Source organism: Rhagoletis pomonella, unplaced genomic scaffold (assembly GCF_013731165.1).
Source record: "Rhagoletis pomonella isolate Grant_MI unplaced genomic scaffold, Rhpom_1.0 Rhpom_scaffold_00008, whole genome shotgun sequence".
NCBI classification, from domain to species: domain Eukaryota; kingdom Metazoa; phylum Arthropoda; class Insecta; order Diptera; family Tephritidae; genus Rhagoletis; species Rhagoletis pomonella.
In genome coordinates, this window is record NW_023458562.1 from 3,064,565 (window position 1) to 3,090,694 (window position 26,130).

The 26,130-nt window shown below is 39.8% G+C and overlaps 1 protein-coding gene across 1 annotated transcript in view; it reads left to right on the forward strand.

The window, feature by feature from the left end:
• The first annotated feature begins 11,786 nt into the window (after nucleotides 1-11,786).
• LOC118744115 (telomere-associated protein RIF1) overlaps nucleotides 11,787-26,130 on the forward strand; it is a 53,860-nt gene continuing 39,516 nt past the window's right edge. Inside the window, exon 1 of the mRNA XM_036476845.1 lies at nucleotides 11,787-12,357. Coding sequence (XP_036332738.1) covers nucleotides 11,988-12,357 — 370 coding nt within the window. The 5' untranslated portion in view covers nucleotides 11,787-11,987. The remainder of the gene's footprint in view (nucleotides 12,358-26,130) is intronic.

Genomic DNA, 26,130 nt, shown 5'->3' on the forward strand with positions numbered 1-26,130 from the left:
TGCGTCCTGTTAGTCCCCGGCGACCATACGGGCGCTGCGTAGTTCAGAACCGGCCGGCCAATTGCCTTGTATGTTGCCAACAACGTTTCTTTATCTTTGCCCCAAGTGCTGCCGGCCAGCGACTTGAGGACATTGTTGCGGCTCTGTACTTTGTTGACAATTGCGGTTGTATGCGCCGAGAAGGAGAGCAGACTGTCGAAGGTAACTCCGAGGATTTTCGGGTTATTCACCGTCGGTATTGTTACGTCATCGACGTGAATACCCAGTGGCAGTCTGACCTCCTTCGTCCAGGTAGTGAAAAGGGTTGCCGAGGATTTCGCAGGGGATAGGGCTAGGCTCCTTGCAGTGAAGAAGCGAGAAATTTCGGAGAGGTACCGTTTACTTTTGAGCACAAGTCATCAATTCCATTCCCAGAGGCCATGATCGAACAATCGTCAGCATATGAGACTATATTAACACCCTCTGGTGGCTGAGGAAGCTTTGATATGTAATAATTAAACAGTAGCGGGGACAGGACACCACCCTGTGGCTTGCTGGTTTTGTCTCTGAAGATTACTGACGAGTGTCGACCACTCAGGTAATTCGCCGACCACCGTTTGAGTCCCTGTGGGAGTGAGGAGGCCTCTATATCTTCTAGTAGCGTTGAATGACTGACAGTGTCGAACGCCTTGGACAGGTCAACGCTACTAGAATAGTTCTCTCACAGGGGCGGTTTCGGTTTAGGCCACAAGTTTTCTGAGTGTTTATGGCGTTAAGTGCTGTTGTTGTTGTACTATGCACTTTACGGAACCCATGTTGATGCTTCGCTGGGGTCAGGTGGTTCGTGAAGTACGGGAGCAGCAGGGCCTCGAGTGTCTTCGCTACCGGGGAAAGGAGAGTTATCGGGCGATAAGACTCTCCTTTGCTGGCTGGTTTCCCCGGTTTGAGCAGTGGGACCACTCTCCCCATTTTCAGATGCCTGGAATGACGAGAGTGGCCATAGACAGGTACCTCCGTTAGGTACGCTACTCCCGCAGGACCCAAATTTTTCAGCATCAACATGCATATTCCGTCGGGTCCAATGGCTTTGGAGGCTTTCGCCTTCCCGATGGCTACCCTTACCTCACCGCTGGTGAAAACAAGAGGCGCACTAGGTTTTGGCATTTTGTGCAGCCTTCTGGTCACTCGACGTTTGGCTTTATCCACCGGAGGATGCAGAATGAACTGCCGGCTAAAATAGCTCGCGCATCTCTCCGGGTCCGACGAAGCGTGGTCACCAAAGTCTATCTCGACTCTGTCGTCGGGTTGGACAACGACCTCACAGTTGACCAAAGCTTGCTCACACCAGAGGCGAAGTTGCAGGTCTTCAGATGCTCTTCCCATTTCTTCCGCTTATGTACGTTCACAAGTTGCCGAATCTCCGAATTGAGATCCCTAATACGGGGATTTCCGGGATCGGCCTGACGAAGGTTGTCGCGCTCATCAGCTAGAACAGCCGCTTCGGCAGGAAAAATCGGACGTGGGTCCTTAATACATCCTGCTAGAATGAAGCGAGCTGCAGCAGCGGTGACAACCCTGCGGAACTTACGCTCACCTACATGAACGTCGGTTGGTATGGGTAGTGCAGTGAAGGCGCCCTCAGTAACATCCGTGAAGCCTTTCCAGTCAGCTTTGGAAAAGTTGATATAGGTCCGGTGATCCACGGAAGCAAAGTCGGCAGGTTTATCAATCGAGATGACTATGGGCAGATGGTCTGATGCCAGAGTCAGCATAGGTCGCCATGATACGCTGTTTATCAGAGCAGCGCTGACAATTGTTAGATATGGCGAGCTGCAGCAGCGGCCCATAATCCTGGTGGTTGCGTCGTCGTTCATTGTGCAGAATGTCGAATCGTCTATCTGCTCAGCCAGATGTATTCCCCTACGATCATTTGACAGGCTTGAGTGCCAGAGATCGTGGTACGCGTTAAAGTCACCAACTACCATATGGTTTTCACCTCTGAGTAGCGCACCTATTTCAGGGTGATATCCTGCCGGGCAGCTGGTGACAGGGGGTATGTATACGTTAAATATTTCGAGCTCAACATCGCCTGACCGGAAAGCAATACCCTGACATTCTAGGATGGTATCCCTGCGGTCGATGTCTGCTTCAATGAGACGATACTGCACGGTGTGGTGCGTGATGAACGCTAAACCTCCACCATTATCTCGCTCGCGATCTCGACGGTGCACGTTGTATCCGGCGCAATTCAACAGGGTTGAATTGCCGTGCAGCTTCGTCTCTTGGACCGCAGCTATTAATATTCCATGCCTTCCCATAAAGACAGTTATCTCCACGATCTTGCTCTGGAGTCCGTTACAGTTAAATTGTAGCACCTTTGTGTGCCTTGGGAGACCGATTGTGATGTGTGGTGTTAAAGAGTTGTGTTGTCTGCCGGCCCCCTGCTGTAGGTGCTGCTGAAGGGGGTGCTGCCTTGTGGTGGTGGTTGGCGGCGTCGCGGGGGAGGGATGCGACAGGGCAGCACAGCAGGGGCCCACATAGTCGCTCGTCCAATCTCGTGTGTTGCGAAGTCCTGAGCACGCCGTAAAGTGGCACCAGCCGAGGCAGGAGTTGCACTTGACTGATGTCACGTTACGGTATATTCTTGACTGACAGACAGAGCAGATTGTCGGAGGGACTAGGAGTTGCCGGCGGCGGTGTGTGGGTGCTATTGTGTTTGTTTGTGTGTCTATTGCTGTGTTGTGTTGGGGTGTGGGTGTGTTGATTGTGCGCTGCCCAGGCGGGTGGTGGTTTGCCGTGGAGGCGGTCCGGTTCGCACAGCATGGGGCCACGAACGACGTGGTCCATTGCCGGTGCGTACGCAGGCCCGAGCAGTTACGAAGGTGACTCCACCCGTCACAGGCATTGCACCTGACCGAAGTGGAGTTTGTATGCAGTCGTCTCTGGCATACGCAGCAGGTGTAGATTTCTGGCCCTGGGTTTGACTCTATGCCAGCCCTGAGCAGAAGGGTGCGGAGAAGGTGTAGCCCTAGGATCGAGCAACGTTTGATGGATTTCGCCGACCTAAACGGGGTTAGATCGCCGAAACAACAGCCCTTGGTAGGGTAAAACTCGAGTCATTCCGGTACGTAGAACCGGCTGTCGTGGGAATGCCGGTCCCTAAACTCTGCTTCATGTACCTCTGTCCACTCAAACTGCACACCATTTCGAGTTAAGCTACGCAGATTTGCCGTTGACTTCGAAAGATTGTGTATAAATCCCGAAATATATTTCAGAAATCCTAAAAACCTTGCAACCGACCCTTTATCACGAGGTGTTTCCATTTCCAGGATTGCATTAATGTATTTCTCTAATGGTCTAAGTTTACCCGCAGAGATGACATGTCCCATGAACCTAACCTCCTAACTGCAACTAGCAGAATAAATGCGGCGCCAGTTTTTTGTACATTGTTTTCGCATTAATATTTAAGTAAATAAATAAGTTTCACGGTTTTTGTTTTACAAATTCAGTTGAAGTAAACTATAGTGAACATCTAGATACCAACATGTGTTCAATTAATGCATTAATTAACGTGAATTTAGTACTGACAAAGTTGAGCTGAATGAAACGGGGTTTTGCAAATAACTTTTGGACGGTTTGAAAAAATTTGTTTACACCTTCGGATTCTTAATGCTGGCAATAATACGCGTCGTTTGACACCCCTTTCGATTATTTTGCATCAATTTTCGGTGGCGACCATGAAGTGCACAATTACCGAAAGTGGTTAGTTCAAAGACCGTTCAACCAAAAGTAGAATGCAAAGTTGTCGCCTTTTTATGGCGAATATTTTGATATTTTTTTATATTTTGATATTTTTAGCCATTCAATTTTTTTTTCGTGCAACCCTGCGTGAGTTGAACGCAAAAGTTGCCTGAAAAATCATCTCGTGCGAAAGCCCTTTTAGGAAACTGGGCACGATTACGTTAACCGGGGCGACAAATTTTGAACAAGGACGTCGATAGAGGTTTTTGAAGCAATTATAACGGTATGTTTTTTTTTTGATGGGAAACTACAGAAGTTACCAGGGGTCAAAGATTAAATTCATATTTTTTTTGAATCCAAATATCTTGAAAACAAAAGCACGGATTTCAAATTTTTTGATGTCACTCAATAGGAATTATGAATGCCTTTAACACGATATACAAATGTTGTATACAGCGTATAAAGTTTTAGCAAAAATTCAATTTAACTAAAAAAGGTTACAAAAAATGTTAAACAGTCACATGATTATTTAAAAATTGCCTCGTTAACCCTCTAGTAGGCTGAACCGTCTCCAGACGGTCGTTAACTAAACACCGTTTTAGTAGTTTTAGTGGTGCACCTATAATAACTTTTTTCTATATTCGTAAGGCACGATCTTTAGAAAAAAAATCGTACCTTTACGGCGGTGTAAACTTTAATCCGTTATGTCAATCCGTTTTATTTTAATCGGCAGTTGAATTACAGATTTTGAAAACACGGTTAAAATTAATTATTTCTTGCTATTTAGTAATTTCGTAATTAAAGAAATTTTTTCTTTTGAAAAATTTTTGATATAAAAAAATTTGGTGGATTTCGTTGTTAAAAGCACCGTATTTTAATATAAGTTTTATAATTATGTCACCATTCGAAATGGAGAAAATTGCTTTCGAACACAGACCGTCTACAGACCGGCTTGCCGACATATAAAAACCCAGTTTGTATTTTTGACCGTCTGCAGACGGGATTGCCGGTTCTTAGGTCAACATTGTGTAAGGGAAAGGGGAAAATATGTGTAAGTATATCGGCGAGCCCATCTCCAGACGGTCTTGGTTTTTTCTCCCCTGTAGGAAAAAGTTACTGTCACAGATCGAAATGGACATCATTTTTGGATTTCTCGTGCTAAATTCACCCATTCCTAAATGTTTCAACTCATAAAAAAATTGGCCTACTAGAGGGTTAAACATATTCAAACATTTCATAATCCAATAGAATATAAAACAAGCTTCCATTTGATATACAACATCATGTCTTCAGTCCTTACTATACTGTGTTGCGAAAGAAAAGAGGCAGAACACCTTTTGCAGAGAACACCCTTCTGCGTAGGCGGCCTTCGGCTGCAATTAGGGATTATAACCCTCACTAAGTAGGAATTCTCCTTTCTATGTTGCCGGAGAAGAGGGCATCTTATGTGAATAAACTACAGTAAATGTAAGATTATCACTTGCTCGTAAATGCATTTAAACATTCAATTATCACTGAATTCTTAAGCTTCAAAAGCAGATCATAATAAAATATTTATACCAAATTAAAGGTAATAACTTTTTTTTCTAAGTTGTGTAGATTTCTTTAGCATTAATCACGTCGTTTTTTCAAAAAAGGTTATTTTATAAAAAAATAATGAATTTTTTTTAGTTTTTTAATATTTTGGGCTTTAAGATATGAAAAATATATTAATTAGATACATGAGCTAACATATTACGTTTTTAATCGGTTATATGGTTCAGAAGATATTAATATTTAAAAAAATCTAAAAAATAACTTTCAACACTAAATATCTTGAAAACTAGAAGGCCCCGACCCATAAAAGTGGGTATATTTGAAAAGCGGAGAAGCCCAGCTTTCCAATGGCAAAGTCAAAATTTGTCGCCCCGGTTATCGTAATCTCCCCGGAAACTGAACGATAGTGGAGTGTGATCGTCGTACATTTCCATAACTAACGTAATTCTTCTTACCATTTTTTCTGGCAGGCTGTAGGATGGTGGAGTGTGATCCATGATAAAAACATAGCAAGGTAGAACCGTTCTCTCAATTTGTCGGCCATGATTTTTTTTTGAAGTTTGCCAACATTTTAAAATCATATAAAAGTGAAAATAAAAAATTGAAATTGTTCGAAATTGTTGTTGCCTGAGATTGAAAATGAAAATGTGTGTGTGAGTTTGTGAGTAAATTTAAAAATTAAAGTGTTTGGAAACGTCAAGAATTTTAAAAGTGACTCTCAGCGGTTCTACCTTACTATATTTTTATCATGGTGTGATCATCGTACAGGTCCATGAACCAACGACTAGAGATCACCTAATCAACCATCGTTGTTTTTGTAATCGATTTTCAGAAAAAAGTTTTCATAGCGTTTTTGACGTTTTTTCGGTTTTATTTACACCGTCTTCTACCTCTTCGTAGTAATTTTTTAGCGATTGAATGTGTTTTCTGCAGCGACTTTAATTATACATTTTGGTTTATTATACTAGGTTCACATATAAGTATATTATCCTCATTTTCGAGCTTAACTTCCCAATCTGTAATTAGAAAAAGAGATTAGCCATATAAAATTCCGCCCTTGTTAATCTGTAATTATAAAATAATCTCAGATTTAACCGATAACTTTTCGGTGTTCATCCTAGTTTTTTCGATTGTTTTTGCGAAGAAGAGGAGAAATGGCAAATGTAAAAGTAAACAAAAATGGACGCTAGCAAGGAAAGGAGGGTTTTAAAGGTATTTTTTTTTAATAAAATGTTAAGTTCAAATATATCTATATTGCTTAATATAGCAGAAAAACGTGATCACGGTTGCACAGAGAAGAAACATAACTTTTCATTGAGATGAGAGAATAACAAGCACAACAAATTTGACGGCTAATAATCTGAGATTTGCTTGTGTGAACGGGGTGATTAAAAAACGAGCTTTGATTGAGGTAATATTGATATGTGAACATAGTTTTATACATATTTATGATATAAAATGAAGTGCTGTGTGATTGGAACAAGTTTGTGCGTATGTTTGGTTTGCCAAAAGGCGTAAATTTGCGTGAAAAGTGGGTGCACGTTCGTGGCCAGAACATTATATAGATTGGCGCTTACACATATGTTAGTGTTTGGCCGAGCTTCTTTTCCAATTTGTGGCGTGCGCCTTAATGTTGTCACACAAAGCGGAGGGACCTACAGTTTTACGCCGACTCCGAACGGCGATTGTATTTTTATGAGAAGCCGGTTTTCATGGCAGAAATACACTCGGAGTTTTGCCATTGCCTGCCGAGGGGCGACCGCTGTAAAGAAAAAAAACCTTTCTTTTCTTTTTCTGAGATGTTGCTTTGGCCAGGTCTTGAACCCAGGCGCTGCGGAGTGGAAGCGCGCACTGCTTACCACTACACCACAGCGGCCACCAACGACCACGGCCAGAACATTGACATTGAAAAATCGACCCGTGGTAATGATATGCGATTGTAAAACACTTTCAATCATGAAAACCATATTTTATGAACTTTTTTTTGCTAATTGTCATCAAGTTTCACTTTGTATATTTTATAATAAAGGTAATTCTCTAGGGTGGGGTAACAACCCCTAAAAAATCCGGACGGGGGGGAGTAATATTATTAACCATTTAAAAGTTATGAACAAAAAACTTTTGTTAAATTTCGTTGAATGCACTAAATCACCAGTTTCCACTTTTAAAACACTCCTAAAACGTTTCCGTTATTCACTTTTATTTTATATATTTCGTTAATAAAACAGAGTAAACACACTGCGCCTGCTAAAATTATTATAACCTCAAATCGCTGGTATTGCCACTTTATTTCACATTTCATTTGCGCTATTATACTCAGTTTACACTATACACTTCTTCTTCTTCTTTTTACTTTCATCTAAATAAGATATTGTAACCAAAATATAATAGCAAATTTCGCTATACCATGGTAGCGCTACTTTACGGTTTACAGTTATTTTAGCTTTAATTAAAAGTAAGCGTCATGGAGTGTCAAATGTGCGATTTTACAATTACAAGCTTTTTAAAGCTAAAAGGAAAAGATTTGGAGGAGTTTTTAGTGGCTCATGGGGTCATGAGAGACTCTATTATTTATCGAAGTGTTGATTTTTATGAAAAAAGCGCCGCAGGCAAAAATTTTTATTAAAAAATGGAGCGATTTTTTATTAAAAATTTTCATTATTTATCAAAGTATTGATTTTTATGGAAAAAGCGCCGCAGGCGAAAATTTTTAATAAAAAATCGCGCGATTTTTTATTAAACATTTTCATTATTTATATATAAAACGAAAGAAGATGCCGAAAAGCATTGAACAGTGCACACATCTCATAAGGAAAAGTGAATTATTACGAAATACTAATACAGTGACAGCACCATAGCTATTTTGGAATCTCGCGTTTCAACTGGCAAAGATTGTCAACTTCTTTTTAATTGTAATATAGACGTCTACATTTTGAGACACTATTTGGAACGAACTGTGAACACCCCAACTATTTGGAACGAACTGTGAACACCCCAATTAACAAAATAATCTATCTTAGGTTGATTAAACTATGTGTTTCTTTAATAAATAAGTTAAATTATATATTTTAATAGTGTTTAAAAAGTGAGAACAGGTGATTTTGTGAATCTTTGTTGGTGTAATTGCTCATAGATTGTTATTAGAGGGGCCGAAACGCGTCGTTTGGTACCCCTCCCGACTTTTCCGCACCTTTTTTAGGAGTTGTTACCCCACCCTAGAGAATTACCATAATAAATACCAATTTAATCGCACTCAGTCACCGCGCAGTTTTCGTTTTCTTTGTTTGTTTTCATTTTTAGGCAGATGTCAAAAACGCTCAGAAATATACTTTTTTCTTCTTCTTTGATTAGGTGATCCTCAAGAATGATAGAATACAAGATTGCGCCGATCGGAGAGGATTATTGAGAATAACTTGTGTGTGACGTCACACTGGTGCAATTGCGAGAGAGAAATGCCAAAACGTGAGCAAGAATGGAAGAAGAAGAAAAAATGTTGCGTCATGCAAACAACGATTCTGTCAAATTCGTTAAGAGTGGAATAGCGGTCCGAGATCGGCGCAACCTTTGTATTCTCTCAATCGTGGGTGATCCTGTATTTTTGGTTTATGGTACAGTTCTATAACTAACGTAACTCTACTTCTTACCATTTTTTCTGGCAAGCTGTAGGTATGTTTTTGGTTAGAGGTTGCGGTTTTTGGTTCACTGTGCTAATGTATTTTGTATAAATTGTTACAGAAATGGATTACATTGTAATAGAAATGAAAGAAATTGTAAAAGACAGGTGCAAATGCCTAAAACAGGTGATCTCAGCAGTAGGGATTTTTTTGGCAATTAGCTGTTAGTGCTTTTACTTAGCCAACTGTACAATGATTGTAAGGCAGTCTGTACACGGGCGTATGGATTAAGCCGCCTATTAGATGCTACATACGAAAGTTGTACGCTTTGATGCCGAACCCATGTATTTAAATGCGAGAGCTGCACACGAGTCGTCAGCTCCACGAATCCGTCAAAACAAGATAGCTGCAAATCGTCTGGCGTACTGCAGTGTTGGTAGCTAGGCATACGTCCGCTTAGAAAAGAGTAAGAAAAAGAAGTTTGTTTAGAATTTCCCATGTGCGTGCATGCATTTCATAAAAAAACTGATAAAACAATAAAATTCGTGCAAATGATTGAAAAATAGCAGAAAATGTATTAAAGAAATAATAATTTTTCATCAATTAACATTTTTTGCGCCTCATACTTTGACGCTTTGAAGTCGCTTCGTGTGCAGATCTTGAGGTGTAGAGGAATCGGTGCTGCATAAAAAATTTAATACGCGTCTGAATCTAAACGACCAGTGTGCAGACTGCCTTATTCATCATTATGCATATTGATCGTGAGACGGGGCCCTATTTTTATATTGAACGTGTGACAGGCGTCTTGGAAACTTCAAACTATTAAACATACCTTTTGTGTATGTTTGGCGCGCTAAAATTTAATGTGCTTGGCAGCAAAGTTTATCTTGTGAAATGGATTCTACCTTGGGACGTGGGTTTTATGAGGTATATTGTTCCTCTAAAGAAATACTGAAGAACAAACAAAGGCATTTGTTTTGTAATGTGAGTATGTACAGTATTTAAAGGAAACGATTACTAAATATTGTGTTTTTAGATGTTGGATCTTTTATCCAACACCAGCAAGAGCACCCCATCGCCAGTGATTGCGAAGATAATACCTTCTAATGATTTAATTCGCTTTTGGGTAGATGATGTATTACCTTTAGTTTTCGACGAAGATCTGTCGATACAAGGCTGTGCTGTATCTGCTTTGGAGCAAGGGTTATCGACATTAGAAATTGGAAATATTCACAGCCATAAAGAATGGAATAATGTTAAAAACTCGATTGTTAAGGAATATGCTTGCAAAATACATCGATTGAGGGAAACCCGGAACCAATACTGGAATCGTGTTTGGTGTATACTGATTCGATTGCTTGATCGGGAGATTTTAAAGAGCGCCAGCACTATAAACTTATTTTTGTCCATTGTTGAGCTTGGATTCCGAAGCCCTGATAATAATGTACGTGCAGAAGCTTTTACATGTTGGCATCTTCTTATTCAAATTTTCGCTACTCATAATCAATTGTCGTCACCAAAAAGGCTAAAATTAGTTTGCATACCTCTTAAATCGTCGCAGTCAAAAACTCCATACGTAGCAGCCGTAAAGTTGCGAATCTGGTGGTTCTTGATCACATGCTTGGGTCCACAGATAGAAGAGCATTTTGAAAATGTTGTTGAAGCATTTCTTATATTCTGCTTCGGATTGGAATCGAAAAGCACACCTGGCGTATGTCAGCAATACGTAACAATACGTGAAATGGCATTGACATGTTTAGCTTCCATCGTAACCACAGAGCAAGACGACTTTCTGCACAGACTATTACAGGAGTATGAGATGGAATCATGTAAACGAACACCATACATAAACTCTAATATTATTGATAAACATTGGAAGTCAATATTATATGCTGTACTAGAAGCTACAAGTTTGGTCATCGAAAGTGAAAAACAGAGTGATATTGAGGATCGACTGTTAAATGTGATCATTAAAAGTACAACTTTAATAGTGACTAGGGGTGATATGGCCCCATTATATGAGTATTTTTGTTCTGGTTTAGGGCAAATTATGATAAAAAGTTGCCGGCCGATGATAATAGTCGCCAACGTGATTGCAACCGAAGGACTTCGTTTTTCACATTCATTACTTAATTTTGATAATTATGCGAAAATATTAAATTGCTTGATAAAATTTTTGACATTAATTCGCGAAACGGTAGATGCTGTTACTATTCAGCATTGCACTACCAGAATTTCAAATTTAGAATGCTTTCTACCAAAACGTCTTTGTTGGCGTGCGGTGGAGGTCATAGCTGATTATTTCTTCAAAATGCCAAACGATGAGGGTTTTGAATATTTTGAAGTAAAATTCTTAATATGGCGCGATATTTCATCAGAAATGGTGAATTATATACGTCATAATACATTTGGTCGATCTGCTGAAGAATTTATTGACGTGTTAATATCATGGAGCTTATGGCCTCTACGTATGATAATAGAATTTACTGGACGCCGGGAAAGTTCTATTTTTGATGAACATTTTTATTTGCTATGGCACAACTTGCTTCAACTGACGGAGAGCACAAGTGGTAGAACACAACATTTATTAGACGTGGGCGAAGTTTTAAAGGCCTGTCTAAAATCTGGTTATAAATTGGGAGTTTTCATCCATCTTTTTAATGCATATTCGGAAGAAGTAATGAAACATGATTATCGTGGCTTTCCTATACTCTACGAGCGATTATTTTCAATTTTGTGTGAAGTAATTCAGAAGAAAGTACCCCAAAAAGAGAAGGAAAAACTTCTTACACTGTTAAGATGTGTTCTGCATGGTTTAAAATCTCCAGAACAGAGCTCGTTGATGCAGACAATCAAATCCACACTTAAACATTTCTTACGCAGTTCATCAAAAGGAGGAGTCGGCTCGAAGTTTTTTTGAGGAGTGGAAGCAATCTATTATAAATATAGCTCGTTCTTCTATGGATAGAAATTATATAAATATGGTTACAGAATTATTTAAGGATGATGTATATGTTATAATTCCATCAGTATGGAGCCTGAAACCAGAGAAATTGACTGATAGACAAAAAGAACGTTTAGCTGAGAAAAAATAATATTCCAGCATTATATAATGACATGAGTCAGTCGCAGGATTCATTAATAAAACCTTGGACTCCGAAGAAATTAGTAATAGCCAAGGAAGATCAAAATGAAATTGTTATAGAGGGTTCAAATAATAGGCAAAAGGAGGGTAACACGAATGTGCCGGAATGTTCCCAAAGTGGCGTTTCGTTTAGCTTACCAAAGGCTTGCTTAGACATGGCTTCAAGTAAACGGAATGTAGAAGAAAAGTTCTTAACATCGATGAGCACTAACAAAGAAAATGTGCAAGACGTTCATAGCAACAACGCGGATAAATTACTTGACCTACAAACGACTGAAGCGAATCCGAATACATTCTCTGCTGCTGTACAACAAATTAAAAAAAAACGAAAATTCACAGCAGGTTAGTAGTTTTTTCGGTCCTATTAATATATTTTTTTTATTTATTCAATATATGATGTACATTTTACGGACTATGGTATTAGATACAAATGTACATAATTCATTAAAAAAAATTTAAATCAATTATACCTCAGACTTAGAATAACAAGAATCAGGTACGGACATAAATATAAATCTTAGCGATGAAAAATCAATATCTAGTGTTCTATAGACGTTAATAAACTCTCTAAAGCGTACCAAAGATTGAGGTACGTGGAACTGCGAAATTCTGTGAGGAATATAGAAATCTATCTGTACAATAAGACCAGGGAAGTCAATTCTCCCAGATATCGGAATAATGGGTCGATTATCGATAGCAACTGAACTTCAGTTGCATTGCTAGTTGCCGAAACGGTGCCCCTATTCGGAAATGCAGTAAACCAAAGCAACAGTGCCTTACTTCTAAACCATAATTGCTGGAAAAGCCCAATTTGCGCAACTAAGTTCGGATTCGACATCCACCCGCGTTTGCTCATATTGCACATTTTTATCAATTATAGTTCAGATTTAAAGAGACTGATTGTTGTTGTTGTTGTAGCGGCACTACTAAGCCCCGCCTTTTTCGGGTCTACGTTCAATCATTTTCATCAAGCTCAACTAACGGGAGGCCCAGGAAACGAGCTGTTTCAATGGGTTCGGACCAGAGGGAGAGGGGTGTTAGCTGAGGCCTAACCCCACCCCCCTCATTAAAGAGACTGATGCTTTGTTTTGCTGCAGTTCCGAATATCCCCGATATTCTTCTTGTACTACATACTATACTAGTTTATATTTTTTATCATTATTTCGAACTCGTTTCTGTTCCTTGCCTATTAGTTCTCTTATAGTTTTAAGGCCCATCCATTCTTTTATGTTGTCCAACTATGTAATTTTGCTTCTTCCTGCTCCACTGCGTCCTGCGATCTTGCCCTGTATTAATAGTCTTAAAACTTCATATTTTTGCCCTCTTATAATTTGTGCTAAATAGGCAGTTGTCCTTTGTTTTATCTCTTTTATCAGTTGTCTCGTGGTCTCGGCTCTTTGTAGTACAGTGTCATTGGATATTTTATCCGTCCACTTGATCTTTAGGATCCTTTTGTAGCACCACATTTCAAAAGCTTCCAGTCGATTTATGCTTTTGCTTTTTAGTGTCCATGTTTCGCATCCATATAAGAGAGTCGACCACACATAGCATTTAACAAATCTGATTTTCAACTTAATCGCTATATCTCTACTAGTGAGTCTCTTCCTCACGTTATTAAATGCTGCTCTTGCTGCCTCTATTCTGCCGTTGATTTCATTGTCATACTCCCACTTGTCATTCAGCCAACTGCCCAGATATTTGAAGCTTTTTACTTTTTTCTATGTTTGTATTATTTAATGTCAAATTAACATTAGAGTAGTCTTGCCCACTTTTATTTATAATCATGAGTTTTGTTTTTTGAATGTTAATGTCTAATCCAAATTGTGTGCTATGCCTTTCCACTTTGTCCAGTATTCTTTGCAGGTCTGCTAAATTGTTTGTGATCGGGGTTGTGTCGTCAGCGTATCGAATATTATTGAAACACGAGCCGTTTATTGTTATGCCAGTCTCGTCACGTAGAGCATCTTCGAAAATCCTATTCGAATGAATTATGAAAAGGAGCGGCGACAAAATACAACCTTGTCTAACTCCTCTCTTTACTCTAATTTCTTCTGTTTTATTGTCCCCGAATCGGACTTCTGCTGTTTGTCTCCAGTGTAAATTTCGAATACATTGAATGCCATATTGGTTTGTGTCTATCGATTCTAGTGTGTCTATTAGTGTGCGGTGCTGGACTCTGTCAAAGGCCTTTTCGTAGTCCATAAAACATAAGAACACATCTTGGTTGGCGTCTTGGCATCTCTATACAAACATTTGTTCACTGAACAGCGCTTCTATTGTTCCCATGCCTTCCTTAAACCCGAATTGCGTCGCTCCCATTAATAATTATATATCCGTCTATGCATAATTTTTAAAAATATCTCATTAAACTAATGAGCCGGTAGTCTTTACATAGCTTTACGTTTGCTTTCTTCGGAAGCGTCACGAAGGTCGATTTAAGTCATGAGAGGGGATATTCTCCAGTTTTGTATATGTAGTTAAAAGTTTCTAGTAATACATTCATACCTTCGCCGTCAATTAGCTTTATTATCTCCGCTGGTATTTCGTCCCACCGCTTTTTCTTTTTTGACCTTTATTGCATTGATTATCTCTGACTTTGTTATTTCCAAAAATATTTCATCGGTTACGCCCCTAGCTGGTATACTGTCTTCCCTCGAATCGTCCTTGAAGAGTTCGTTCACATATTCCCTCCATAGTTGTTTTTTTTCCTGCTTCGTCGATTATTAATTTATTACCTTTAACTGTTAAAATATTTATTCTAAGTATTACGTTTTTTGTGTTACGAAATTCTTTTAGTTTTTTGTGTAGGTTGAAGTTATCATGTAATTTTTCTTAGCGCTCTATATCTTTACATTATTTTTTTCGTCCACATATTTTTTGCTTAACGTATTTTCCATGTTGTTGTTGTTGTAGCGGCTACAACAACTCCGCCCAGATCGGTTGATATATCAGTCGTTGCCGTCAAGTTCCACCAACGGCAGCCCCAGGAAGCGTGCAGCCTACACTGGGTCGGTCCACAGGAACAAAGCCGTTAGGGTTCATGAGGGGTCTCTCCGCATGCCGGACACTCATTCGGCACATCCGAGTTCAGTCTGCTCAGGTATGAGTTTAACCTGCTGCAGTAGCCAGACCGAAGTTGGGCTGTTGTGGTTCTTGTCTCCCGAGGCAGATGAAACTCCGTCTCGTCACTGTCCGGTGGTTGTGTGCCTAGAACGGCATTCACAGGTCTAGAGTCTACATAACTCGAGACTGATTCCCTGTGAATGCCGTTCAGGGCCTGTCGGTATGCTGACGGGTCCAGAGGCTGCTTAATGAACCTCTGGACTTCGTCCGTCAGTTCGTATAGACGCCTCCTGACGTGCTTAGGCGAGGGCTCCTCTGCAAGCAGCTGTATGTTTGGGTGGCCACATCTGTGGCTCCCAACCAGAAACTGCTTGCAGAGCATTATGTTATGCTCCTTGACCGGGAGCATTTTTGCCTCGTCATGCAGGTGGTATTCTGGCGACATCAGGAGGCATCCAGTCGCTGTCCTGAGTGCGGTGTTCTGTGTTGTCTGTAGCTTGTGATGTGATGGTAACACTGCAACGTTGTTGACGTGTTTGTAATCGCTCTGCGGAAAATTTTTAAAAAACAGCCGAATTGTTGTGATTTTAACCAGCGTTAGAGCCAGTGACTTAAATAGTGAAGTGCTAATAAACTGTGCTATTTGCAAGCACAAAAATTTGTTTCATTCTGATTAAACAAACAAATAAATATAGCTAGAGACATAAAAGTGCAGTGAGGTGACAAAAACAATAAGGCGCGAAAATGGATAAATGCCATAAGTGCAAGAATCCAATTCGCGGTGACAGCGGAATCCGCTGTGATGGTGTGTGTGGTAAAGTGTGGCACTGGGCAAAAAAATGCTCTGAATTGGATGAGTACAGTGCGAATGTACTCAAAGAAAACAACTTTGTGCGCTTTATGTGTAACCAATGTCACACATACATGCATAACATCGATGAGGTGCTCCGAAATATGAACATAACAATAGAGAAAAATAGTCAAAAGATCCAAGAGTGTAATGATGACTTCCAGGAGTCGCAAAAAATGCAAGTGAAAGAGCTTAAACTTCTCTTGCAATCAATAGAGAAAAAATTTGGGGAACGCATTGATGCAATGCAAAGAGTACAAAAAACCTGTGAGGCGAGTATTCTCGAAGTGAACCAAATTAAGTCAATAGCTGACGGCGTAAAAAAGCAAAGCCATGATCTTTGCGAAGCCATAGTGCGCAATGAAAATGAGAACAAAAAAATATGTGAAGAGATAAAGAAATCGGTGACTGCTGACGCGTTAGCAGGTCAGCGGGCGAAAGCCACTTACGCGGATCTCTTTAAAGGTAATACTGCGAAAGATAATAGGCCGCCGAAAGTAAATAAAGAGAAGCCATTAGTTCTACAACCAAAAGAGAAGCAGGAAGTGGGAAAAACAAAAGAAGATTTGAACAAAAATGTTGACCCCTCGGGCTTAAAAATTAATAGTGTACAGGGGAGGAAAAGTGGGGCTGTAGTAATACAAACAGAAAATGAGGCTGAGCGTGAAAAAATCAAAAAGGCAATAGAGAATAAAATGAGTGATAGATATGAAATAAAAATCCCAAACGTAGCCAAGCCAAGGTTCATGGTATATAGAATGAGCTTTAAACATGAGAATGAGCAGCTCAGGGAGATGATAAAAAAACAGAATGAATGCTTCAAAAATGGTAATTTCAAAATTTTGAAATGTTTTGAAACAAAAAAAGGAAATGCAAAACATTATAATGCGTTAGTAGAAACAGATGTAGATGCCTTTGCAGCCGTGCTGGCAAGCGAAAAAATAAACATAGGTTGGGAAAAATGTAGAGTCAAAGATGGAATGGATGTTACTTTCTGTTTCAAATGCAAGGGATTTAACCACATAGCTGCGAAATGTAAAGCCGATGAGGTATGTTTCAAGTGCCTAGATAACCACAAAACTGTGGAATGTTCTAAGGAAACATTAAACAAATGCATAAATTGCATTCGTGCTAATAAAAAATTTAACTTAGGGCTTGATGAAAATCATATGACATTTAACCGACAGTGTCCTGTATACCAGAAAAAGCTCGAGCATAAAAGAAATACTGTAAATTACTAACAATTACAGCAAGTTTGTGGGGACCCTAGCGTTGAGTTTACGTCTCACCCAGGTGTAAAGAAAGCGCTACCCAAATATTTGCAATGCGTATATCTCAATATACAGAGTTTAGTGGCTAATAAAGTTGAGCTAGAAATACTTATAGATTTTACCGACCCGGATCTACTTCTGTGTTCCGAAACATGCCTAACTGATGACATAGAGGATACGGAAATAATGTTCCCGGCGTATCAGATGATACGCTGCGACTCACACAGTAGACATACAGGGGGAGTGATAATACTCGTTCGAAACACGCTCGGTTTTAAAACAATAACTAACAAGGCTTTAGACAAAAATGTTTGGTGTATAGTTATTCAACTCACACACTGTGATACCAGGTGGCAGCTCGGGGTGGTTTATCACTCCCCAAGCTCAAGTGATGCGGAATTTGTTACATATATGGAGGATATCTTAGCAGAAATCTCAGAAAATTCTGTGAACACTGTTATCATTGGCGATTTTAACATAAACATGAACGTAGTATCAACCTACAGCAGAAAACTCAATGATGTTTTCTTGCAACAAGCCATGCAACAGCTAATAAATTTTAATACGAGGGTGACGGAACATTCGGAAACACGTATTGACTTGTTGTATTCCAATGATAACCGAGTTATATGTCAAAAGGTCGAGGATCATAGAATATCTGACCACGAAACAATCATGTTTCGACTAAATGTCAATAAACTTAACCCACTTGCTAAGGAGGCAGAAGTAATATCCTGGGAGAGATATAACCCTGAGAACTTAACAAGTTTACTAAGGCAGTGCGATTTCTCGAACTTAAATTTTTTCGATGCTGACGGTATGGTGGAGTATATTACTCATTGCATTATGTGGGCCATGAGGCAGTTGACTTACTCAAAAATAACTCGCATTAGGCAGAGGAACAAATGGTATGATAGGCAATTGACAGAGATGAACAAGTATAAATCTAAATCTCATGAGAAAGCAGTGTTGTCAGGGTACTGGGGTGAATATAATTTAGTTAGAAGCAGATATAAGAAAATGGTAAGGTGTAAAAGAATTAAATACTTAGAGCATAAGGTGGAAATAAATAAGGGTGACAGCCGACTCATGTGGAAATACTTAAAGGAGGTAGTCAATAACACGGAGGTCAAAGAAAATATTGGGGAAGTGATAATAAATAACACCAACTACGTAGACAGCTTTGAAATTGCGGAAAACCTAAATAATTTTTTCGTGGACAGCATTTTGGAAATACACACCAATATAGAGTGTGTAAACTATGATTTTTTCGAGCAACGAGCTCCCACAAGTACGCTAAAATTTGAAGAGGTCTCAACGGAAGACATTCTTCAAATTGCCAAAAAATTTAAGCGGAAAATTGGGGGAAACAACCTACTTTCTGAAGGTGTTATTAAGGACTCTGCTGATTATATGGGATATTTCTATGCCCTACTTATAAATAAGAGTCTCCAGACAGGATCAGTACCGGAAGAATGGAAAATTTCATCAATAGTGCCCGTCAAGAAAGTTAGAAAAACGGTTAAAGCTGAGGAGCTTAGGCCCATCAATACTCTCCCTAGCTTGGAAAAAATGCTAGAAACCGTTGTGAAAAACCAGCTACAGTACTATGTGGAATCCAATAAAATACTCATAAAAGAACAATCTGGATTCAGAGCTAAACATTCCTGTGAGACTGCGCTGAATCTGGTGCTTTCTCAATGGAAAGAAGATCTGAACAGACACCTTAATGTAGTGGCAGTGTTTATTGATCTTAAAAGAGCATTTGAAACCGTTGATAGGGTCCGAATGTTGGATAAACTAAAATACATTGGTATAAAAAACTCTGAGCTTGACTGGTTTAGAAGTTTTCTATGTAATCGTAGGCAACAAACAATAGTTAATTCTAAGATGTCTAGTAAGATAGCCGTAGACATCGGATTACCACAGGGCTCAGTTTTGGCACCCCTACTCTTTAATATATATATAAACGATATTAAAAGTTCTCTCAAACATTGTAAAATAAAACTCTTTGCGGATGATGCCTTGTTAACGATCAGTGATAGGGAACTACCAAATGCGATTGTCAAAATGCAAGAAGATCTTAATTCTTTGTATCAATGGCTGTGTTCAAATAAACTCAAACTGAATGTGAAAAAGACTAACTTTATGATATTTTCCAGAGCGGCAAATGCTGACTCCATAAGCCGTGAATTAAAAATCAAAGATGAAAATATCGAAGAGGTGAAAATTGTCAAGTACCTAGGAATATACATAGACAACAAACTAAAGTTTGATGAGCACGTTGAGTATACAGTCAACAAGATTGCTAAAAAAATTGGCCTTATAAAGAGATCGTGTAAGTACTTGGGAAGAAGATATAAAACGTTGGTGTACAGGTCAATAGTAGAACCGCACTTTATATACTGCCCCACGATTTTCTTCCTAGCGGGGGACTCCCATGTAGATAAGCTGCAAAAAATGCAAAACCGAGCGATGAGATTCATCCTCAACAAACCGTATGACACACCAACAAGATGTATGCTTGAAACCTTGAATTGGTTAAGCGTGAAGCAACAAGTTTTTTACCACGCTATGAAATTTGTGTACAATATTAAAAAGGGCAACCTGCCGGATTATCTTAGCGATAATCTCCGATATATAAATGAGACGCATACATATTTGTTGAGAGAGAATAACAGCTTCAGACTCCCGAAGTATAGAACAGAAGTGGACAAAAAAAATATTTTCTATAAAGGCTTAAAGTGCTTCAATGAATTACCAGAGGCTATAAAAAATTGTGATACTATCACTCTTTTCAAGCGGCTGCTATTTGACTATTGTAGAACGCAGCCTACAAGATAGTGATGTATCAACAATAGCGTGGATTGGAAACTAGGCCTTTCCAACCACCAAGATATCGAGACTAGGCGGATCGGAAACTCGGCCTTTCCGACTACCTAGACCCTTAGATAATAAACAATAAACGAGCGGATTGGAAACTAGGCCTTTCCAACCGTCAACCGTCATGAAAGCGCGACTGGGTGGATCGGAAACTCGGCCTTTCTGACCACCCAGGAGATATCAATAAATGGAGTAACCCAAAAAGAATAGCGCGGATTGGAAACTCGGCCTTTCCAACCGTCTACATAACTTTCGGGAAATTGCATGCGTTTATATTGACATAAAATAATTGCAGTGATAAAGAAATAATGTTATTTAAAAATTTCTGTAGAGCATTTTGTATTTTGTATTTAATATTTAATATTTACATTTTAAATCTAAAATCTAGTTATAAGAATGTTAAATCTTTGTTGCAATATAAGTCTAACAGACTGTAAAAAATAAATAAATAAATAAATAAATAAATAAATAGCTTCATCCACTGCGTCCTACTAGTCCCCGGCGACCACACTGGTGCTGCGTAGGTTAAAAACGGCTGGCCTATTGCCTTGTATGTTGCCAGCAAAGTTTCTTTGTCTTTGCCCAAGTACTGCCGGCTAGCGACTTGAGGACCTTGTTGCGGCTCTGTACTTTATTGACAATAGCGGTTGCGTGCGCAGAGAAGGAGAGCAGGCTGTCGAATGTTACTCCGAGTATTTTGGGGTTATTCACCGTCGGAATTGTTGTATCATCGACGTGAATTCCCAGCGGCAGCCTGACCTCCTTCGTCCAGGTGGCGAACAGGGTCGCAGATGATTTCGTAGGGGAGAGGGCTAGACACTTTGCAGTGAAGAAGCGAGAAAGTTCGGAGAGATACCCGCTTACTTTCTAACACAGGTCATCAATTCCATTCCCAGTCGCCATGATCGAGCAATCGTCGGCGTAAGAGACAATCGAGACTCCCTCTGGTGGATGAGGCACCACCCTGTGGAACCCCTTGTTTTATTTTCCTGAGTTTACTCGATTTGTCTCTAAGCATTACCGACGAGTGTCGACCACTCAGATAATTTGCCGACCACCGTTTAAGTCTCTGTGGGAGAGAGGAAGCCTCTATATCTTCTAGTAGCGTGGAAGGGCTGACGGTGTCAAACGCCTTTGACAAGTCCGACGCTACTAGAATTGTTCTCTCACAGGGACGGTTACGGTTAAGGCCACGAGTTATCTGAGTGCTTATGGCGTTAAGTGCGGTTGTTGTACTGTGCACTTTACGGAAACTATGCTGATGCTTCGCTGGGGTCAGGTGGTTCGTGAAATACGGGAGCAGCAAGGCCTCAAGTGTCTTCGCTACCGGGGAAAGGAGTGTTATCGGCCGATACGAATCGTTGTTGGCAGGTTTCCCCGGTTTGAGCAGTGGGACCACTCTCCCCACCTTCCAGATGTCTGGGATGATGAGAGCGGCCATAGACAAATTGAGGACCTCCGTTAGGTACGCTACGCCCGCATGACCCAAATTTTTCAACATCAGCATGCATATTCCGTCGGGACCCATGGCTTTGGAGCCTTTGGCCTTCCCGATGGCCACCTGAACTTCACCGCAAGTGAAAGCAAGGGGGGCACAACTCGTTGGCAGTTTGTGCAGCCTTCTGGTCACTCGACGCTTGGCTTTGTCCACCCGGAGGATGCAGTATGAACTGCCGGCTAAAATAGCTCGCGCATCGCTCCGGGTCCGACGAAGCATGGTCGCCGAAAGAAATTTCGACTGTGTCGTCGTGCTTCGTCGGATTGGACAGTGACCTCACGGTTGACCGAAGCTTACTCACACCAGAGGTGAAGTTACAGGTCTTCAGATGCTCTTCCCCGTGTGAAAGGTCGTGTTATAGTTAGTTCCGCGAAGTTTTTTTAAATTCAGCGGTTTTTATTAGCTTAAAGCGATTTCAAATGCAAATAGCGATTCATATATATAATCGGAAAGTGAATTTTGCTAAATAGCAAAGTGATAGTGACACTAGTTTAAGCAAATCAAATTAAATTAAAGTATACTTTGACTAGGAAGAAAACGGTGAAAGTGAAGAGAATAGAGAATAGTGTTTTACATCTAGTAAACATAACCCACACATACGAACACAAATAACGAATTGTCCACCATAATAAACACAAGTGTCGATAACACCGTGCGACAAGGCTTGGGACGTCGGCAAATAAATAAAAAACACTCAAAAGTGCAGTGAAGTGTCAGCCAAGAAAATGGGTGACTGCCATAAGTGCAAAGGCCTAATACGCGGTGAGAGTGGAATCCGCTGTGAAGGTATATGCGTCAAAGTGTTTCAATGGGCAAAGAAATGCTATGATCTCGATGAGTACAGTAAAAACAATGCCTATGTGCGCTTTATGTGTGATGGTTGTGTCACATATATGCATAATATTGATGAGGTGTTGCGAAACATGAATATCTCTATAGAGAATAATAGTAAAAAACATAAAAGAGTGTAAAGACGACTTTCAAGAGTCGCAAAAAATGCGGGTTAAACAGTCAAAGCTCCTTTCAGAAGCTATAGAGAGGAAATTCGGTGAGCGTATAGATTCAATGCAAAAAGTTCAAAAAATATGCGAAACGAGCATAGCTGAGGCCAATAAGATGGAAGCTCAGTCATCGACTAACTTTCGTTGCCTACGGTTGTGTCTTTGTGCGAGCGTATAGTTGTGTTTAACTCTGATATTAGTGTACAAACCGCTACTTAAGCACATATTAATATTTGTTATTGTATATTTTTCTCATACACGTGTTTCCTACGTGAAAGTGAAAAGTAGTTAATGGTAATCGGGTAAAATGCCCCATGGGGCCCTTAATCTAGGGGACAATAGATTTGCCTCTCTGGCAAATAGTCCCAAAGCAAAAAAAAAGCGTACAAACAAATCTATAAACGATTTCCCGGAACTTCCAACCTCCTCAATCCCCTTTGAAAACCCCAAGTATGTAGTGATTTCGGCAGCAAATGATAAAAAAACCATTAACGCAGTACTCATGCTTTGCAGTACATAGGTCGTTAAAAATTATCAGCAACGAAATTGAAAATATTTCAGAACTCCGAGACGGAAGTCTGTTGCTTCTTGTAAAGAACAAGACTGCCGCCAATAAGTTCATTGCAGCAAAAAATCTGCCGGGTTTATGTGAGATTAAATGCAAATTTCACGATAACCTAAACTACGTCAAGGGCACGATTTACGCCCCATGCTTAAGCACTATCCCCGATGAAGAAATTGTTAGAGAACTCGAATCCCAAGGTGTCGTAAGCATATATAAATTCACTAAGCTTATAGACGACAAACGCCAACCTTCCGGCGTAGTTTTACTGACTTTTGATTCCTACCACTTGCCGGAGTCGATCAATGTCTCCTGGTACAAAGTAAAAATCAGGGAGTATATCCCAAACCCGATGAGGTGTAAAAGTTGCCAGAAACTTGGTCACACGCAGAAACATTGCAAAAACAACCCCTCCTGTGTCAACTGCAACTTACCTCCCCACACGCCCGTCCAATGCGTGCGCACAAAGTGTGCAAATTGTGATGAAGAGCACCCCGCTAACTCAAACAAATGTACAAAGTTTTTGCAACAAAAAGAAATTTTAAAAATAAAAATACAAAGAAAATGCTCTATGAAACAAGCAAAAGACATATACAGCTCACAAATACCACGACCAATGATTTTTTCCTCATACTCTAATATTACGCAGAATAGACCTCCAGCAACCACATGTACTTCTCAAAATTCCATAACCCAATCAAAAACCAATAACTCCACAGCACCAACAATATTACAAGAAACTAGCGAAACAACATCCTCCAACACAAATAAACCCACTACTTCAAGAAATGCAACTACCAACAACTATACGTCCACAACCACCAGCAACGAAAGAAACATGACTCAGGTTCTCTCTAACCCCGTCTCCCCAATCTCACAACTTAGCCAAGACCTTTTGCGGAAAAATGACTATTTTTTTCTATCTCACCTTAATAAAGGTGATTTAGATTCAAATTAAAAAAAGAAAAAATATATTAATTGCCATAATGGTGTTTAATATACTCCATTGGAACATAAATGGCTACTACAACAACTTTAATGAACTCCAATTATTAATTAACGAATACTCACCATCAGTCCTTTCGATACAAGAAACACACTTGCCCGTAAATAAGCACGGCACAACACCCAAAAACTACATTAGCTACTTTCACAATTTAAATCATAACCATACAGGCAAACAGGGCATTGCAGTTATGGTAAAAAAGGATACTTCGCAAAAACAAATACAAATTCAATCTCCTTTATCAACAATAGCCATCGAATTAGATGTAGGGTTCCGTTTCACTATAATTTCCATTTATATACCGCCACATCAAAACTTCAGTCTGAAAGAGTTGCAAGATATTATACGCAGTTTTAACACGCCTATAATCATTACAGGCGACTTAAATGCCTGGAGCCCATTCTGGGGTTCAAACTCCACGAATCAAAGAGGTAAAATTCTAGAAGACTTGATTATGTTCGAAGACCTGATAGTACTAAACGACAACGCACCCACTCATTTTTCAACGTTCAAAACTTTTACCAATGTAGATGTAGTTCTATGTTCCGCCAATCTGGCTCCAAGGCTTAACAGCTCAACATTGGATCGCCTACATGGAAGTGACCACTTCCCTATCCTGACCAATCTCAGTACACCAAACACTAATTGTGGCAAACCGAAACCAAAATTTTTAATAAACAAAGCCGACTGGAAAAAATTTCAAACATTAACAGACAGCCTAATTTCAAAAACTCCACAAACCCGCAACATTAACAAAGAAGCCAAAAATATTGAGCGAACAATACGAACAGCCGCCCACTTTTCCATTCCCCAGACGCAACATAAAACACAAAAACATATTGTGCCGTACTGGTCCCCACACCTGTCCTTATTGAGAGGAATCAAATTTAAGTCATGGGAATCTTTCAAGAAAGATAGAACGGACTCTAACTTGCTTATCTATAAAAAGGCAAATGCACACTTCAAAAGATCTCTTAAGGAAGCCAAAAGAAAGTCCCTAGCGAAATTCACCACCTCAATAAATCCCAAAACAGACCCTAAACAAGTTTGGGCCAATATAAAAAGACTGACAGGGACTTACAATCCGCAATCCATTAAATTTATACACAGCAATGATGGTCCCATCTACCCCGCAAAAGATATTGCAGATGTTTTCTGCGCTTCGTGGTCTGAATACTCTAAAGATTCGAATTTCCACAGTGAATTTATCCAGGAAAAATATACTACTTTGGCGAAAGTCTATAAAAACACCAACCTCTCTGCAAACGCGGAAGGATTGGAGAACCCTATTTCCACATTCGAATTTGAAATGACAATCGGTTCTATGAAAGGTAAGACTCCTGGAAGGGACCGAATTTCCTACCCATTAATAAAAAATCTGTCTGGACAAACAAAAAACAGAGTCGTACACCTTTTTAACGAAATTTTAAACCAAGGAAACTACCCACAAAGTTGGAAGCATGCTATCGTTGTCCCCATACCTAAGCCACACCAGCGCCATACAACCGTTTCAGGCTTCAGGCCCATCTCTCTACTGTCCTGCCTGAGTAAAACCTTAGAGAAAATAGTAGCAAAGCGCTTAATGTGGTACGCGATGACAAACGGTTTAATATGCACCAATCAGTTTGCCTTTAAGGAAGGACAAAATACTTTGGATGCTCTACTTCTATTTGAAAACTTTACAAGAAGAGGTCTAGCTACTAAAAACCATATTTCAGTGCTTATTCTCGATTTCGAGAAAGCATATGATCGAATTGGAATTCATGTTGTTTTAAAAAAGTTATCAGACTGGAAAATATGCACTAGGATCTACAATTTTGTAAAGTCGTTCTTAAGCAATCGCACTTTTTGCGTCAAAATCAACAACAAATATGCAAAAACCAGAAAGCTATTCAACGGCATCCCACAAGGATCGCCTCTGTCCGTAATATTATTGTGGCGAATACTGCGGCAACACAAAGCGAACAACGAGAAATAGGCA